Source organism: Ictidomys tridecemlineatus (assembly GCF_052094955.1).
Source record: "Ictidomys tridecemlineatus isolate mIctTri1 chromosome 12 unlocalized genomic scaffold, mIctTri1.hap1 SUPER_12_unloc_4, whole genome shotgun sequence".
Taxonomy (NCBI): Eukaryota; Metazoa; Chordata; class Mammalia; order Rodentia; family Sciuridae; genus Ictidomys; species Ictidomys tridecemlineatus.
The window spans coordinates 475,979-494,598 of record NW_027520962.1 but is presented as its reverse complement, the minus strand read 5'-3'; the positions used below and the strand labels follow the sequence as shown (position 1 = coordinate 494,598).

General features: G+C 42.0%; 1 protein-coding gene across 1 annotated transcript in view; it reads right to left on the bottom strand.

The window, feature by feature from the left end:
* Positions 1 to 18,620, bottom strand: part of LOC144372325 (acyl-coenzyme A oxidase-like protein) — a 105,660-nt gene that overhangs the window by 64,741 nt on the left and 22,299 nt on the right. The window contains exon 2 of the mRNA XM_078035708.1: positions 5,174 to 5,270. Coding sequence (XP_077891834.1) covers positions 5,174 to 5,270 — 97 coding nt within the window. The remainder of the gene's footprint in view (positions 1 to 5,173; positions 5,271 to 18,620) is intronic.

The following is an 18,620-nucleotide window of genomic DNA, read 5'->3' as shown; positions in this document are numbered from 1 at the left end:
TATTTTTGCCTGCATTTTTCAATGTCCTTTGAACATTGCCTGACTCATGTAAGAGCTCAATAAATATTTGTAAAATTAATGAATCTCTTCACCTGGCACATAGAAAGGACATAGAGGATGATAAGCAAATGATATTATTGACATAATATTTCACTGCAAGAGTGATAATTAAGCCTTAAAAATAAAATATTTAATTGTGCAGAATAATTGCAGTGTCAAAGAATAAATAACACCACGATTCCAGCTGCACTGGAGTCCTTGGGAAGGTCCTAAATCACTCCTCACTCCTTGGTGTGCCCTTTTAAGTAATCTCTTTGGCCATCACAGATGACAACACAGTTTGGTTGCCAATCTACACAGAGGGACTTCTATAAACAGGCCACTCCATCCTGTCATCTCCACTCAAATCCTTCAAGTATCCCATGGGGACAGGGCTGGCCTGGCCAGAGTCATGGCCAAGTGGCCGATGTCCAAGTTTTTAGAGCTGGAGCTGGGACAGAGACTCCTGCCAAAGGCAGCAAATAGGACCAAGATCTAGGGAAGCCTGTCACAGCCCACTAGGAAAAGTCTGGGTTCCAGGACAAACAGAAGCCAGAGGGCCAAGGAGAAAGCCAAGGCCAGTGCGACAGAGCCAAGAGCTGAGTAAGCAGGTCAAGACCAGAACGGGGCTCGGGTTGGGAGGAGGTGTGCATGGCCAGGTCTGCAGGGTCAGCGGGGGCTAGCGCTGGTATCTGTGAGCAATAGGGTGGGGACTGGTGGGACAGGCTGCCATGAATGACCAGTGACAGACAGTGTCCTCAGACTCGTGGCATGTTTCCTGATCAGCTAAGTTTCTGCAATACAACGAAAGCTCAAATTTAAATGGTTCCTGGGAAAAGTTATTTCTTTTCTCAGAGATTAATCAGGAAAGCTTTTGGTGGTAAGCTGACCTTAGAATATTATTCCACCTTTGATCTGATCACCTACCTGATGCCTCTTTAAATATCTAAGTATTAAAAAAAATTCTGAGATTATCTAAAATTCTGTTCAAATATAGATAATTACAATAAGTATAATACACACACACACACACACACACACACACCAATCTTCTGCTAATTCCCCTCCAAGTTGTTGAGACTGAACTTCCTGAGGAAAATGCAGATGATTTAGATCAACAGTGCTCACATTTTATGGTCCTTGGATCCCTTTACACTTAAAAACTACTGAAAATTCCAATGGGACTTTTTTTTTGCAGATTATATTTAGCAATTTACCAAATTAGTAATTAAAACTGAGAATTTTTAACTTATTTATTAATTTTTAAACTAACAATAAATCAATCATATGTTAATATAAATGGCATAATTTTTATAAAAAATAACCATAATTTCAAAAAAGACTCAATGAAAGGATGGTAGCATTTTACATTTTTTGCTAATTTTTTAAAGATCCAACCCAAAAGAAGATAGCTAGACTCTCGTATCTGCTTTTGCACTCAGTTTCTTGTGATATGTTGCTTTGTTTGAAGTTTATGATAAAAATACAGTGTCACATACGTATACCGTATTTGGACATCTACTTTCCTTTCTTTCTTTCTTTCTTTTTTTTTTCTTTGGCACTGGGAATTTAACCCAGGAAAACTTTACCACTGAGCTATATCCACAGTCCTTTTTATTTTTTATTTTGTTCAAGTTGGCTTCAAACTTACTATCCTCCTCCCTCAGCCTCCAGAGTCTCTTGGATTACAGGCATGCACCATGCCCAGCTAGACATCTACTTTTCAAGAAAGGACACCCAGGGCCCTCAGACTATACTTTGAGAATCACTGGTTTAGGTAACGATATCATGCCCCCAGCCATGTGGCTCATGGGTGTGTGGAAGATCAGCACTCAGAAAAGGAGAGGAGATGGTTGTGGGGGTGGGGACTTCATTGCTCACATATCTCTTCCTAACTCTTTCTACACTTTGCCAAGAACAAGCTGACCTCAACTGGGTCCCTTGACTGGAAAGAAATGTTGACATGTCCTCCAAAAGCTCCTGTGTGAGACTATGCAGGAATGTTCAGAGGTGAAATGATTAGATCATGAGACTGGTGATCTAATCGATGGATTAATGGATTATTGGGTGGTGACTATAGGCAGACAGGTTGTGACTGGAGGAAGTAGGTCAATGGGGGCATGACCTTGGGGATTATATTATCCCTGGACCTTTGCACTAAAAGCTCTTTCTATGTCCTGCCTGTCTCAAACTGAGTGACTTTCCTCTACCACAACCTTCTGCCAACCTTCCCACCTCAACCCAAAGGTATGGAGTCAGCCTACCATGGACTGAATCTCTAAAACCATGAGCCAAAAGGATCTTTTCCTCCTCTCAATTTTTCATGTCAGGTATGTTAGTCTTAGCAGCACAAAGCTGACAAACAGAAACAAAGCACAGCAGTACTCAACCCCCAATACATACTGGATCATCTGGCAGATGAAAATGCTGATTTGATTGGCCTGAGCAAAAGCCTATATACAACAAGATATGCAAAAGCTCCCCACGGGGCTCCAACACACAGCCAGGGGTGAACTCCACCAGACAGAAGCTGGCTCAGAAAGCAGACTACCTGGGCTTGAACCTGGGCTCTATTAGTTACATATACAACCCACTAGTTATATAACCAAGCTTGGGCCAGCCGTTCAGCTCTGGTTACCTACCTGTAAAACAGGAATACTATGAGGGATGTGGTGTAGTCACAGAAATCATCCCTTTAAAGCTCTTAGCACTGCGACTGGCACAATGTAGGTGCTCAGTAAGCTTCAGGATGATGGTTACAGTGATGACTGAGGTAGATCTCAGCCTCTTTCAGCTTCCAGGGACAGGTATTCCTGGGAATACTGCCCACACAAGGCTCTCCAGGCAGGAGTCCCAGCTCCTGCCCCAGCACTGTCACACAAAGCGGACAACCAACCTAGTCTATCTCCTTATCTGGACACCGGGAATCACAACTCTGCCCCCTTCCCGCCCCCAAGACCCAATCCTGGAATCCTGAGGGGAACGAGAGAGCTCTTGGCTGATGTGCACAAAGGTGAGGTCACTACAAACAGGTGCAGGAGGAGCCGGATGGAGTGCACCGGCTGTTCACGCTGCGTGCGTGTCGTGCATACGTGTCTGAGTGCGCACGTGTTTTTCTCTTTATGTTTATTGGAACATCCCAAATCCATTACAGATGGTCAGAGGGGAGAACACAGAGTGGAAATATTTTAATGGCTTATTCTTGGCCTGTGAACTGTCCATAGAGACCTGGAACAAATGAAGCTCCCTCCTCATCTGTGCCTGAGAACGTCATCCTCCTACATCACACGGCGCCTCCGCCTCGGAGCGCATCGGCTCACCCACAAAAATTAATTTGAAACGGGGGCCAGGGAGAGAGGGGAGGGCCTGGCTCTCTCTCTGGACAGCTATGACTCCATGGTTTTATTAAGAGGCGGGATGAATCATGGAACACTTCTAGAATTACTGGACGTGGACAGCTCCTCCAGCTGTTAATGGGGTGGAATTTGAGAGCCTTCGAACACAGATGTGCTGCTGAGTCCTGTGACATCCTCAGGAGCCTGCCATGCTGACGGCCGGTGGAGTTCCTTCGGGTTCACTGGCTCTTGAGAATTCGCATGGAGAAAGGTGCCAAATCTGCGAGGTAACTAACAGAAGGGGACCGGAGGGCCACCTAGAGCCCATCCTGCGCCTGCTCAAGGAACTGTGCCCAATCGCTGAGGACAGAAATGATCCAGGCCGCTTAGACCACTAGGGGAGCCATGAAAACAGGAGGATAATTGGCTTCAGGGCTCAACACCACGCTTCAGGGGCAGGATTACAAAAGCTAATCTTCCATATTCGGCAGGTCAGGCTTGCAGCAATTAGCAAGCCTCATTAAGGGGTCCCGGCTCTGAGCGCTGACATGAACTTGAGCCACGGACATGTAGGGCTGGTTAAAGAAGCAGGAGCCTGGCCTTGTGCCAAGAGCTCACCCACCAGCCCGGCTCCCAACGCCTGGGCAGGCTGGACTCAGAGAACATGCTGGAAGCAGAGAGGGCCGGATTTTTCCTTCTAGTCTCGGTTTCATTCACAGCTACATGTGTACATTCCTGCAAGAGGTGATTAGGTGGCTTGAAAATCTTTGCCAATCTGCTTGGTGTGAAAGGATATTTTAGGCTCTGCAAGCTTGCCTTACTCTTGTCATGTGGGGGGCTCTTCTGCCAGGTGGACGTCCTTGTAGGCTCCTCTGGGGTGATGCCATAGTCCCCTGCCAGCCTCAAGGTGGCTAGGACATTTCAAGAGCAGGCTCATCAGGGGGTCTATTCTCAGGTGGATCCCAGACACCCCCCTCCCCCGCCCAACTCTGATCTACACTCCACAAAGAAGGGTCTCCTGGGATCACCAGAATGGGGAGGAGCCACCCTTGATCCTCTGACTCTCCCTCCACCTGGCATGAAGGGGCCTGGGTCACTGATGGATGGCGGTGGCTCCGGGACATCATCTATGCCACAGTCCACCCTCATTCTGGCCCCTCCCAATGAGACGCTGCCCCAGGAGCTTCAGTACTTTCTCCTTATGAAAAGGGGTATGTGGAGGAAGCCGCAAAACGGAATAAAATGGAAATGGACTTAAAACCTCACTAAAATAGATGGCTCCTACAGCCTCATAAAGGAAACCTTCAATCAGCATCTTCTTTCCTTCTTTCTTTATCCTGAGGCTAAAATTAGCTAAAATAATATCACTGAATTTAGAATGCAATTTTTAGACAAACTTTGGACACTTCCAATTAAAAGCCTCTAAAATGATTATTTCTATTTATCAGCTATTTAGACTTTATGCCTAAAATGACATGGATTTTGTGAACAAATATTTCATTACTTCTGCTGATTCTCCTGTTCCCCAGCCTGTGAGCTTAAAGAAGTGGACATGGGGACCTAGGGAAGGGGTAAGTGAGGTTCATAGGGAGCAGGGAAGAGAAGGGGTCTGAAGAAGTTGCCCCCTACCCAGTGGCCTGGTCTGTCAGCATGCCCCAGAACAAGGTAAATGAGCTTGCATACATCGCAAAAGCAAACCAAATGAAATCTCTCTCTTTCACACACACACACACACACACACACACACACACACAAGCGTGCACGCCACACCACCACATAAAATTAACAAGGACACTCACCTGTTCCTGAAATGCACGTTTTATCAGTGGATGACCCAGGATAAACTTCACTCTCTGAACTGTCAGAGCTCTCATCTCATCCAAACTCAAACCATACCTATGCAGAACAGAAACCACGTGGTTAGGACATGGCATTGCTGAGCAGAGCCTGCAGTATCCCCTGTTGGACGCTGTGTACACTGTGTGTGTGATGCAGACTGTAGAGTCAGCAAACGGCATCAACTGGAAAAGGAAAAGGGAGCATTTCCTGACACGACCATCTCAAAATAAGTCTGCAGCTCCTCCCCTCTGCAGGCCTTTAAAGATTTCAGACACATGATAAGTCTGTGATGGCCCAAGAGCAGCGTTTGTGGAGATGGGGATGTGGGTGACCTCCTGTGGTTGCCATAAGGAAAGTTGCTCAGGGCAGACTTAGAAAGACCCTCCTGGACCGCCACACCATGGAACTAACTCCATAGTACCCCTGAGGCTCCTCTTGTCTCCTGCTGCTCCCAGATGACCACGGGGCGATGCTCTCAGTCATCCACCTCTGCCCAGCAGGCAAGCCCTGCTCAGGACGCCCGCTGGTCCAGGGAGACCTCGTCATAACGGTGGTAAAGGCTTGGGCTGTGTTGTACTGAGGCTGTCCCAGCTCCACCTGGTCCCTGTCACTCCCTTCACAGCCACCACTCTGCTGTCTGCAACCTGGAGCCTCTCCCCACCCATCCAGTCCCTCCCCTTCACCCCTGACAAGTGTTTTCCCCCATAAGTCTCTCGCACACCTGGATGTCTACTTTTCAATGAACCTAAATTCACCAGGGAGGAGATGTCCCGTCTCTGCCATCTAAAATGTTTCCATCCAAAGCAGACTCCAAGCCTGGAAGAACCTCACTCCAGTGTGAGTACTGGCTCTGTCACTAATTGTGTGATACTCATACTGAGAATAATTAGACATTTGAATATTCTGACCAAGATTCTCAGACAACCATCTTTTTTTTTTATTGATTGTTCAAAACATTACAGAGCTCATGATATATCATCTTTCATACATTTGACTCAATTGGGTTTTGAACTCCCATTTTTACCTCAAATACAGATTGCAGAATCACCTCTGTTACATACTCACATTTTTACATAATGGCATATTAGTGACTGTTGTTTTCTGCTACCTTTCCTATCCCCTACTATCCCCCCTCCCCTCCCCTCTCCTCCCATCTTCCCTCTCTACCTCCTCTGCTGTTGTTCAATTCTCTCCCTTTTTTTCCCTCCCCCTTGCCCCTCATAACCTCTTATAATTTTGTGTATCATTGAAGGTCTCCTACCATTTCCATATGCTCCCTTTCTCTTCTCCCATTCGTCTTTGTTTACTGTTAGTCTTTTCCTCATGCTCTTCCTTCCTGTTCTGTTCTTAGTGGCTCTCTTTATATCAAAGAAGACATTTGGCATTTGTTTTTTTAGGGCTTGGCTAGCTTCACTTAGCATAATCTGCTCTAATGCCATCCATTTCCCTGCAAATTCCATGATTTTGTCATTTCTTAGTGCTGCATAATACTCCATTGTGTATAGATGCCACATTTTTTTTATCCATCATCTACTGAAGGGCATCTAGGTTGGTTCCACAGTCTAGCTATTGTGAATTGTGCCGCTATAATCATTGATGTGGCCGTATCCCTATAGTGCGCTCTTTTAAGGTCCTCAGGGAATAGTCCGAGAAGGGCGATAGCTAGGTCAAATGGTGGATCCATTCCCAGCTTTCCCAGGAATCTCCATACTGCTTTCCAAATTGGCCTCACCATTTTGCAGTCCCACCAGCAGTGTGCAAGTGTACCCTTTTCCCCACATCCTCGACAACACTTATTGTTGTTTGACTTCATAATGGCTGCCAATCTTACTGGAGTGAGATGGTATCTTAGGGTGGTTTTGATTTGCATTTCTCTGATTGCTAGAGATGGTGAGCATTTTTTCATGTATTTGTTGATTGATTGTATGTCCTCCTCTGAGAAGTGTCTGTTCAGGTCCTTGGCCCATTTGTTGATTGGGTTATTTGTTATCTTATTGTTTAATTTTTTGAGTTCTTTGTACATTCTGGATATTAGGGCTCTATCTGAGGTGTGGGGGGTAAAAATTTGTTCCCAGGATGTAGGCTCTCTATTTATCTCTTTTATTGTTTCTCTTGCTGAGAAAAAACTTTTTAGTTTAAGTAAGTCCCATTTGTTTATTCTTGTTATTAACTCTTAGGCTATGGGCATCCTATTAAGGAATTTGGAGCCCGACCCCACAATATGTAGATCATAGCCAACTTTTTCTTCTATCAGACACAGTGTCTCTGATTTGATATCTAGCTCCTTGATCCATTTTGAGTTAACTTTTGTGGATGGTGAGAGAAAGGGATTCAATTTCATTTTGTTGCATATGGATTTCCAGTTTTCCCAGCACCATTTGTTGAAGATGCTATCCTTCCTCCATTGCATGTTTTTAGCCCCTTTATCAAATATAAGATAGTTGTAACTTTGTGGATTAGTCTCTGTCAGACAACCATCTTAACAATGATTCAGTAAGCAATCACAAATCCCCTTGAAATAAATAGGAAAAAAAAATCACACCCTCCCCCAAAATATATATATATATATATATATATATATATGGCTGTCCCTCTGCTAGTAGTCCACATTCTCCCATAAATGTGTGTTCCCTGTTTTACCCCAGAAGCTTCACTCCCTTAAGTGTGCCCCTGCTCTCCTAAAAACAACAACAACAACAACAAAACTATATCTCTGGAAAAAAACACAGGTTATTTAAAAAGCACAAAATGGAAATTGTAACCCAAATTAAAAATTTCACTGATGAACTTAATAGTAGGGTGTAGGTAACAGAGAATAAACTATTAAACTTGTTAATAGGTTGTTCTGGTGTGAATATTTGTGTTCTCTCCAAATTCATTTGTTGAATCCTAATCACTAAGGTGATGATATTAGAAGGTAGGACTTTGGGGGAATGATTAGATCATAGGGTACAGCCTCCCTGAATGGCCCACATGCACTTTGGAAGGAAGCCCCAGAGAGCTGTCATGTAAGCACTTACTGAGAAGGGACTGTGAGGGACAGACCTCAGTAGGTATGAGGTCTGCCAGAACCTTGATCTTGGATTTCTAGCCTCCAGAACTATGAGAAAGAAATTTCTGTCTTTTACAAGCTTACCATTCTAAAACATTTTGTTACAGCAGTCTGAAGAGACTAAGATGCGGATCAGTAGAATTTATCTTATTTGAGCAACAAAGAGAATATGGACTAAAAAATAAGACAAATATTTCTCAAAAACAACAGAGCCAATATCTATCTGTATTTTCAAGATTTCAAAAAGAGAAAAAAAAAGTGAGTCTGGGGCTGTAGCTTAGTGCAGAGCTCTTGCCTAGCATGTGTGAGGCACTGGTTTCGATCCTTAGCACCAAATAAAAATAAACTAATTAAAATATGTAACTACAACTACAGAGAGAGAGAGAGAGAGAGAGAGAGAGAGAGAGAGAGAGAGAGAGAGAGAGAAGTGAGGGTAGGACTGGAAAAGTATTATAAAATATAATGCAAAAACACTTCCAAGTAGGGCTGGGGTTGTGGCTCAGTGGTAGAGCACTTGCCTAGCATGTGTGAGGTACTAGGTTCTATTCTCAGCATTGCATATAAATAAATAAGTAAAATAAAGGCTCATCAACAACTAAAAATATATTTTTAAAAAATACTTCCAAGTGCAGAAGAAAATATTATGAATCTACAGATTCTGGAAACTGGATAAATAAATAATTGCATACATTTGCAAGAAACCCATGCCAAGACATACCACAACCAAATTGTGAAAACTAACACAAAAAAAATAGATCTTGAAGGCAGCTGAAGAGAAATGATACATTACCTGCAGAAAATACCAACTGAAATGACAGTGGACTTCTCATTGGAAAACATGGAAGACTAAAGGAAGTGGCATGACCCTTTTCTAGTACTGGAGCAAAAAATCTGCCAAGAGCACTGGTTTATCCAGCAAGAATATCTTTCAGGAATGACAAAGCATAATAAAGACATTCTCAGACCAATGAAAATCATTTCACTAGCAATTTTTCTAGCAAAACTTACCCTTAAAAATTATGAAAGATAGTTCTCTAAACAAAAAGGAAATGTAACAGTGCCACAGTCTGGCTGGGCACAAAAATAACCCGGAGGTCACGAGCCACTTGTAGGTGCAAACAGGAACTCCTTTATTGCCCGAACCCCATGGGAACTCTCTAGAACTCCCCCAAAACTCTGTGAGAACCAACGGGAACTCTGCGAGAACTCAAAAGTAGCAGGCACCCGAGGTAGCAGGAGCCGCCTTATTGCCAGACAGCAGAGGTTTATATACACAACTGAATACACAGCTTGTTTCAATTTAGCATCATCCAGTTACAGCAATCAGTCATTATCTTAATAATTATACACAGCTTAACTTAATTATCATCATCCCAATGGCTTGCTGGTGTCACCTCCCAACCACTCCTTCTGGCAAAATGCCAGGCACCATCTTGACTTGGTTGTGGCTCTCAACAGAAGAAGGCTGGGACCTTCAGAAAGGAAAAAATACAAGAATTGGTAAAAATAAAGGCAAATATAGTAGATAAGAATTCTCATGGGGCTGGGGCTGTGGCTCAGCGGTAGAGCCTTCACCTTGCAAGTGAGAGGCCCTGGGTTCCATCCTCAGCACCACATAAATAAATAAAATAGAGATATTGTGTTCAATTACAACTAAAATAAATATTTAAAGAAAAAAGAATTCTCATGATGTTTTTAAAAATAGACTTTTTAGTCACAGCAAAGGTGAGCAGAAAAGACAGAGATATTTCCCACATATTCCCTACGCTCACATATACATACCCTCACCCATTACCACTCTCCTGCACCAGAGTGGTACATTTGTTACAAGGAGGAATACACATCGACACATCATTGTCAACCAAAATTCAGGATTTATATTAGAGTTTATTCTTATGCATTCTAGAGGTTTGGAAACATTTCTATTGACCTGCATCCCCATTATGATGTCATGAGAATTATTTTGAAAGGGTTGGAACCCCCCTAAAAAACAGAAGCCTTGAGGTTAAAGGAGTGAAACCTCTCAGGAGAAAATGAGAGAGCCTTGGTGTTATAGGGTTAACCAGAAAATCAAGAGTTAATAATAAATAAAAAAAATGAACCGGTCTTCAAAGCCATGTAATTAAGATAACACACCTGGAGGTGATAGGTTGGAATGCCTGCTCAGCCTGCAAAGACCACGTGGTCAGCAGAGATCCCAAGAGGCCAGAGCCATGGAAAACAAAGTCGTTAAACTTTAAATCCACTGATACAGGACAATAGTGTATATGCCTTCTGAAAAAGACACTAGGGACTCTCCTAGAGGATAAGAGGCAGGTTCTAGGTGGTATGAACAAACACACACAAACCGGAGTCACTGTTCTAGCCTGCAGTCACCTTTACAGTATTGGCACAGTACTAATCACACCCTCAGGTGGAGACTTAAGATGGTAACAAGACACCTGCAGCGTAAAGAGGAAGAGCGCAGATGCACTAAGAGCCCACCTGTACATGTGATGACATCAGGAGGCAACATCCTGCCCACCTTTGTCCTCTGTTTGAGGAAGCCTGGGATTTCCATCCGCCATGGGCTGCCGACCTTATGCTCAAGCATAAGAATAAAGAATCTTGTTCCCATCTGCTGCTCTTCTATCAGATTCTTCTAATGGAAACTATGAGAACCACAAAACCAGAAATTGTTTCACCCTAAAAATTGCCTGTGCTCAGCCTGTTCTACCCTCCCTTTCCCTCGTCCCCAGTGCTTTCCCTTGATCCTGCCCTTGGACACTGTAGTTCTTATACAATAGGCACAGTCTATGTCCCCAGCCCTTGAATCTGCACTTGGACTTGTAACTTTTTTGGGTGACAAAAATATGGGTAGACTTGAAAGAAGCAAAAGCTTGAAAAAGTGCTTGTATATTTCTGTTTCTCTCTAGCTCCTGCTCAATACTCAGGAAAATATGTTTAAGATGATCTAAGAACATGCCCAGGCTAGCCTGGGGGGACAGGGGTGGGGTCATAAGTACAAAACACATGAGAAGAGCTGACTTGTCCCAGTCAAGGTGATCTAGACCAGCCTGCCTATCATTAGGCAGCCCTAACCATGAGAAAGAGTCCAGCAAGGTCAACGAAGCTGCCCATGCAACCTGCAGTTGACTGCCACGCGTGAGTGAGCCCAGTAAAAACCAGCAGATCCTCCCAGTCACCCACACATGCGTAACTGATGTAAGAAAAAAACAAACAGCAGTTGTTTTGAGCCTCTAAATTTTGCATCTTGGCTTACTGATCTAATATGCTTGTATACCCAGAATCCCCCTAAACAACCAACTAAACCCCACTACAGACAAGAAGGGCTGGCAGGATACACAATCAACCAGAGAAACCAACAGCATTCATTTAGATATCTAAGCAAGCAGTTAGAAAAATACAGGAAAGAAAAGACCCCACTTCCCAAAGTAATAAAACAAAAGAATACATACCTAGGAATAAAAATAAAACTTACAGAACTTACATAAAGAAAACTTTCAAATCATGCTGAAGGACACAAGAGAAAACTAAAACAAATAGGAATGCGCACCACTTTTTTTTAAACAATAACATAAAAAAAATTCTCCCTAAGTCACTCTATACATTGAAGATGATCCAAATTAAGATGCCAATAAGGAATTTTAAATTATATTTAAAAAAGAAACAAAAATAATCAAGAAAACTCCAAAACCAAGGAGTTATGATTTCTATCAGATAATAAGACATGTGGTAAGTTCTCAGAAATTCATATGGTGAAGAAATAGGTAGATAGACCAATGGAATATGATTAAAAGGTTGAGAAACAGAAGTAAAAATATATGAAACTTAATATGTGCAAGACAAATCTGGTAAATCAAATCATGGACAAACAGAACATTATTGAGATGTTTCATTTGAGTAGCCAACTGGAAAAAGAAAGAAAGTCAGATTCCTATTTCACATCAAATGTCAGAATAAATTCCAAATAGATTAATGACTTACCTGGGAGAAAACAAAACCACTAAGTGTTAAAATACAACATGAAAAATTATTTTATAACTTAATCCAAAAGTCCTTTCTAAATGTGGCACAATATTTGTAAGCCACAAAGAAAAGATGGTTAAGTTTGACTAATAACAGAAATTTTATGAATGACAAACATACCAGAAGAACAGTTAAGACAAATGACAAACTGAGAAAAAAAAAAAAAAAGATACTGATGTCATCGTAAAGGGGCCCATTTTTCTAATCAAAGACTTCCTATGATTCATTAAAAACAGCACTAAGTGAACAAATGATTTGAACAGAGGATCCACAAAATAGAAAACACAACCTGTATGTGTGTGTGTGTGTATACACACACACACACACACACACACACACACACACACACACACACACATATATAAATCCCTGCTCTTTTATGCAATAAGAGAAGCACAATTTACAACTGTACCAAGCTGTTAATTTTCACGTGTCACATCAACAAAATGCAGACAGTCTGCTAACATACCGTGTCACCAGGATGTGAGGAGGGACTGCCCTCTTGTGCCAACCTGGGGAGGGAGGGGCGGGGTGAGAGTATAGAGCGGCACCGGTCCTGTGTGTATGGCAACTAGACAATACTGTCATCCAAGTTACAGAAGAACCTGCCTTTGACTCAGCAATTCCTCCTCCAGGAACTTACCCTCCAAAGTGGCCTCACACATGTGAGGAGCTTGTGTAAGCTGTAGAATTACAACTGAACCGAGCTATAGAATAACAGAAGCTGGAGCCTTTTCACATATGCAATCTGCACTCCTTGTTACCTGTGCATTCTGTAAGCAACAAGAGGAATGAGAATCAAGAGAAATGCCAGCCTGTGAGGACTAGAGAGAAGAGCCTCTAGGACCTGTGTCATAGGCAAGATTCTGAAATATAAATCCTTAGTTACATCCTCTGCATTTCCCAGTCAGTAGCTCTAATGTGGCATGGTGTTATTCACCTGTTTTAAAACACCAAATTCACATCTATTCTCACATTGTTAAGCTTCCTGCTCATAATAAAACCAAACTTTTCATACGGGTCAAATTCTAGTAATAATTCTGTTAAGCTATGAAGAAAAGTAAGACATAAGGTCTGACCATTAATGTGCAGATTTACACACACTGGCCAAGGGATCCAAAAATCATATTGAAAAGTATTAAAAACTACATTTGTATTATTTTAAAATTCAAACAAAATATTTTAAAACTGTAAGATAAACAGATCTCAAGAAAACTACATTGTTACTAAACATTTCTCCACCACTCACAGCCAAGTTCTGTACATTAAATGAGTTTCTCATCAGAGATATGTGAGGCACTTTAATTACAGACCTATCCTTCCCACCCCCACTCCCAAATGCTGTCCTAAAGATGAGCATAATGTTATTTGGATATAAATAGTTATTTGCAATAGCACAACACGTGAATGTTTAAAAGTCCATTAATATAGTAGTGAATTCATAAAATGTAAAAAATCCCTGCAATGATAAATATAAAAATCCCTGCAATGGTAAGTAAAAAGAAAAAAATCTCTTTACATACCAATATGAGAAAATTGCCAAGACGAGTGTTTATAAATGAAAACAAAGGTAAAAACAATTAAATATATTATTTTTTTACTGGTATACTATATGTCCAAAAAAGTAGATAAATATATTTACTTACTTACTTATGAATAATGGTATTTGCCTTTTGTGTACATGGAATGGAGGTGAGGAAATCGGGCAGATGGGGAAAAGTACTCTGCCTTTTTACACTTCTAACTTTGAACCCTGTTAAAATAATACCTATTCAATAAAATGATGCTTGAAATGTACTTAAAATTGTACGGTTCAAATCAACCACTAGAGGGGAATTGTTCTTCATTTGAACAGACACCGGGACCAAGAAAAGTCTCTCAGAAACTCTTCCTGAAAACTTGAACATTTCTAAATTTCTAAATATCTAAAGTTCTAATATTTTTCAAGGAATAAAGATATCAAAAAATCTCTGCAGTGGAAAAAATCAGAGTTTCAGCAAAACTCCCAAGAGCTCTGAATGACTAAGCAACAAGTATAGTTGATTATATAATTTCTGTCTTTAAATATGAACCTCCACACCCAGCAACCTTGGGTGATTATTTTAGATACTATTTGTATAATAATGACATACAAATAATACTTAATAATTTGGGTATTTCACATCTATAATCTCTCTTTCCTTGAGAGAGAAGATTGTAGAAGACGGAAATATGGTAAATACCATCCCCACGCCTCAGTTTACAGAGGACCCACAGAATCATGTGACAACTTGTGAAGTCCCAGGATTAATGATATTAGTTCCAGGATCAGGTGTCCAGGCTTCCATGCCAGAGGACATCTTTGGCACAACTATGGGGACATGGTGAAGCACAGGAGGGCCCAGGGCTACCCACAGCAGATCCACCACCACTGACTTAGCCACTGCTGTTCTGTTCAGGATTCTTCTTGACAAAAACAATCTCATTACTAAGAACAAGTTTGAGGGTCTCTGCACTAAAGCAAGACACCGGCAAGCACTGAAACCAAAGTACCAGTTTTGCCTTTCCTCAGAGAGGTGTGAGCAATGGGCATCTAGCATAAGAGACACCAGGTGACCTGACTCCCTGAACCAGGGCCATGCCACACGGCACCATGTTAAAAAGGAGTCCAATCATACATGCCACTTAAAGTGGCCAAGAGAAAAATGCCACGCCAAGCATTAATGAGGATGCAAGCAACAGGATCTCTCATTTGCTGATGGTGGGAACGTAATATGCTACAGTCACTCAGAAAAATTTGACAGTTTCCTATGAAGTTCACCTTACACTTTTCATACAAGCCAATGCCCTCACTCAAGAGAAATGAAACATTTTGTTTCCAACAGAAAATGAAAGAAAAGAAACCTAAACACAAATATTTACAGCAGCTTTATTTGCAGTCATCCCAGAACTGAAAACAATCCAGATATCCTGTAAGCCAGAATGAACCCACACACTGTGGTACCTCAGACAATGCAGCACAAAGAAATAAACTAGTGACTCATGGATGACCCTCAAGAGCATCATGCTGAGTGTAAAAAATCCTACCACAAAAGAATTACATACGATATGATTGCAACTTTATAACATTCTCACAATGACAAAATTATAGTAATGGAGAACATATCAGTGGCTGTCAGGGGGTGACTGTGGAGGGGTCTAACTCTGCAGGAGAAGCACAAGGAAGATTCTCCATGGTGCCATTGACCCTGATCATGGTGATTATGCAAAACTACACAGGGGATAAAATTCCACAGAACTACACACATACCCAGGGTGGGGTAGTGGGGCGTGCTCCAAAAGATTTGAAGAGATGCTTCACAAAAAAGAGCATACAAATGGCCGCCAAGCACACAAGAAAGTACTGAACACAACCAGGCATCATGGAAATGCAAGTTAAAGCCACCATGAGGTACCAGCACACACCCACCCTGAATGGAAAAACTTATTTTTAAAAAGTGACAACATCAAATTTTGGCACGGATGTGGAACACTGAGAACTCTCTTACCTTGTCAAGAAAATGTAAAATGGCGCAACCACTTTGAAAAGAAATCCAACAGATTTCATAACACTACTCTGTGATCCAACAATTACAATCCTAGGTATTTACCTAAGAGAGGGTTATAAAAAATCTTATAGAAGGATGCTTATATCCACTTTATCTTAAAAAGTTCCAGGGGCTGGGGTTGTGGCTCAGCAGTAGAGTGCTGGCCTCACACGTGCAAGGCCCTAGGTTCAATCCTCAGCACCACATAAAAATAAATAAAATGTATTTTTTTAAAAAACATACTTTAAAAAAAAAAAAAGTTCCAAACTGGAAACCGCTTAGGTGTCCACCAGCAGGAGAACAAGATCGCGATCATCAATAAACTGCAGTCTATTCACCAAACAGATTTAGCAACAATGTGCTCAGACACACGGGTACCCTATATTAAACTAGAAAACATTATTCAGAGCTTTCTTGGGTCACTTACTAGAAGAAGCCAGTTGCCATGATGTGAGGACACTCAAGCAGGCTCGTGAAGAAGGCCCATGGGGAGGAACCGAGGACTCCAGCCAACAGCCATGTTACCAGAGGATCTTCCAGTCCTAAATGCAACCTGTGCCAGAGCTACCCAGATGCTGGAATTCCTGACCCACACACTGTGTTAGGCAGTATGTGTTGCTTCTTGGGCTCCTAAATCCTGAAGTAATCTGTTATATGGCAATAGATAAATAATGCACGCTTCACTGTCATGCACACATACAAAATTGATGAGCAGGAGCTACTATCTTATTTTTAAAACTTCTTTAATAAAATATGATCCATCAAGAATGAAGGCATGAGTTATAAAGCTCCAGCCCAGGGAATTACCACAAAGCAGACCCACTGTGACCCCCAACCATGCCAATGAAGGGCCTTTCCAGCACCAACCAGCCCAGCTCTTAGATCTCGCAGCCTCTATGGTCTTCCCCAGTACTGACCACTGTCCTTGGTTTGCAACTCCATAAATTATTTTTTACTTCTTTCGAATATTAAAAATAGGATTACCCACTATGTGTTATTTTGTGGATGGCTTCTTTCACAACATATGACCCATGAGAGTCATCTCTATCATCTGTACTGCATTCATTTTCAATGCTGTTTAGGGTCAAATTGAATTAATATGTCACAAAAAACACATCAAGTGAACTAACTGTGTGTGATTCCAGTTACTGCAAAACTCAAAACAGACAAAACTAACCTATGGTGGTGGAACAAAAACACAACCAGGGTGGGTGCCCCAGGGGGCTAGAGGCGGGGATGCACTGGGAAGGGCATGAGGGAACTTTCTAGGTGATGGTAGTGGGCCTATTTTCATATGTATTTAGATTCCATACATCTGCACTTGTCAAAAATCTGAAAATGAGATTTTTTTCATTTCATTATATGAAATTTCACAACAAATAAAAAGACATGAATGCATATTGAAGTCTCATAAAAGATATACATGCTGAATTGTCTAGGAAGAAGTGTACATGTGTGACAGGTCTAGTAGAGTAGCATGTTGGTGGCAGAACCTCAGTCGGATATGTGGATGTTGAATGTCAGTCTTGCAATTTAACGGTATGTTTAAAATGTTTTAATATAAAGCACTGGGGAAAAGTAGATGACCAGAAGGGGAATTACGGCAGGGCCATTATTTTGTTATGTAAGGGACGCCTCTGCATCCAGATCTTGGTTTCTAAATGCAATTTCCAACTAAAAGGAACCAGGGGTTCCTTGGAGAAATGACCGATTCTTTGGCAGGGACAGGACAACGCAATCTAGGTCTGGAGTACCTGACATTTCCAGAAAGTGAGGAATGTTCAACTAATGACCAAACGTGGCACATCAAGGGACACAGAGCCAGTTGAGGGAGGGTGACGTCTCCCACCCATCCTCTTGTCATACTTAGTGACCTGCTTCCTGCTATGGTTTGCATGTATCCCCAGAATTCATGTGCTGTAAACTTAATCCCCAAAGTTATATGTTGATGGCATTTGGAAGTAATTAGGATTAGATGAGGTAAAAAGAGAGGGACCCTCATGATTGCATTAGGGACTTTATAAATATAATATACTTCCAAGCTAGCAAGTATATTAGTCAGGTTTTTTTTCACTATAATGAAACACCTGAGGCTACCTATTTATGAAGAAAAAAAAGTTTATTTGGCTCACAGTTTTGGGGGCTCAAATTCCAGCCAGCATAGCATAGACTCTGACACCTACCCACCTCCTGCTTTCCCCTCCATGGGTCATCTCATGGCAGACTGCAGGGGTGGCAGCAAGCAATCACATCTGGAACGAGATGTACTGGCTGGGTGGGGCCAGACTCAGGCCTTACAACAAACCTCTCTGGAGAACTAACAAGAGGTTGCATGAGGACCTTCTTAATCCCATTGTGAGGGCAGCAAGTGACCTAAGAACTTCCCACTAAGCCGCACACCTTCTGTGTTCTACAGCAGCTCCCAATATCACCAACCTGGGGACCTGGCCTCTAACACATGGACCCAGGAGTCACTCGGGCCATATCCAAACCACAGCAGCACAGCTACTCTGTGTCTCCCGTCAGTGTTCTGAGACTCCATAGAGTCCCCACCAAGAGATGCAGCCCCTCCATCCTGGACCTCCCAACCTCCAAACATGAGAAATGGATTTATTTTTTGTATAAATATCCCAGTCCACAGCACTAATAGCAACATAAAATAGACTAAGAGCCTCCTGAAGGGGGTTGTAATTTTACAATGGAGAAACCTGACAAGCACCACCATAGCCCAGTGGCCCAGGTTAACTTCACAGCTGACCA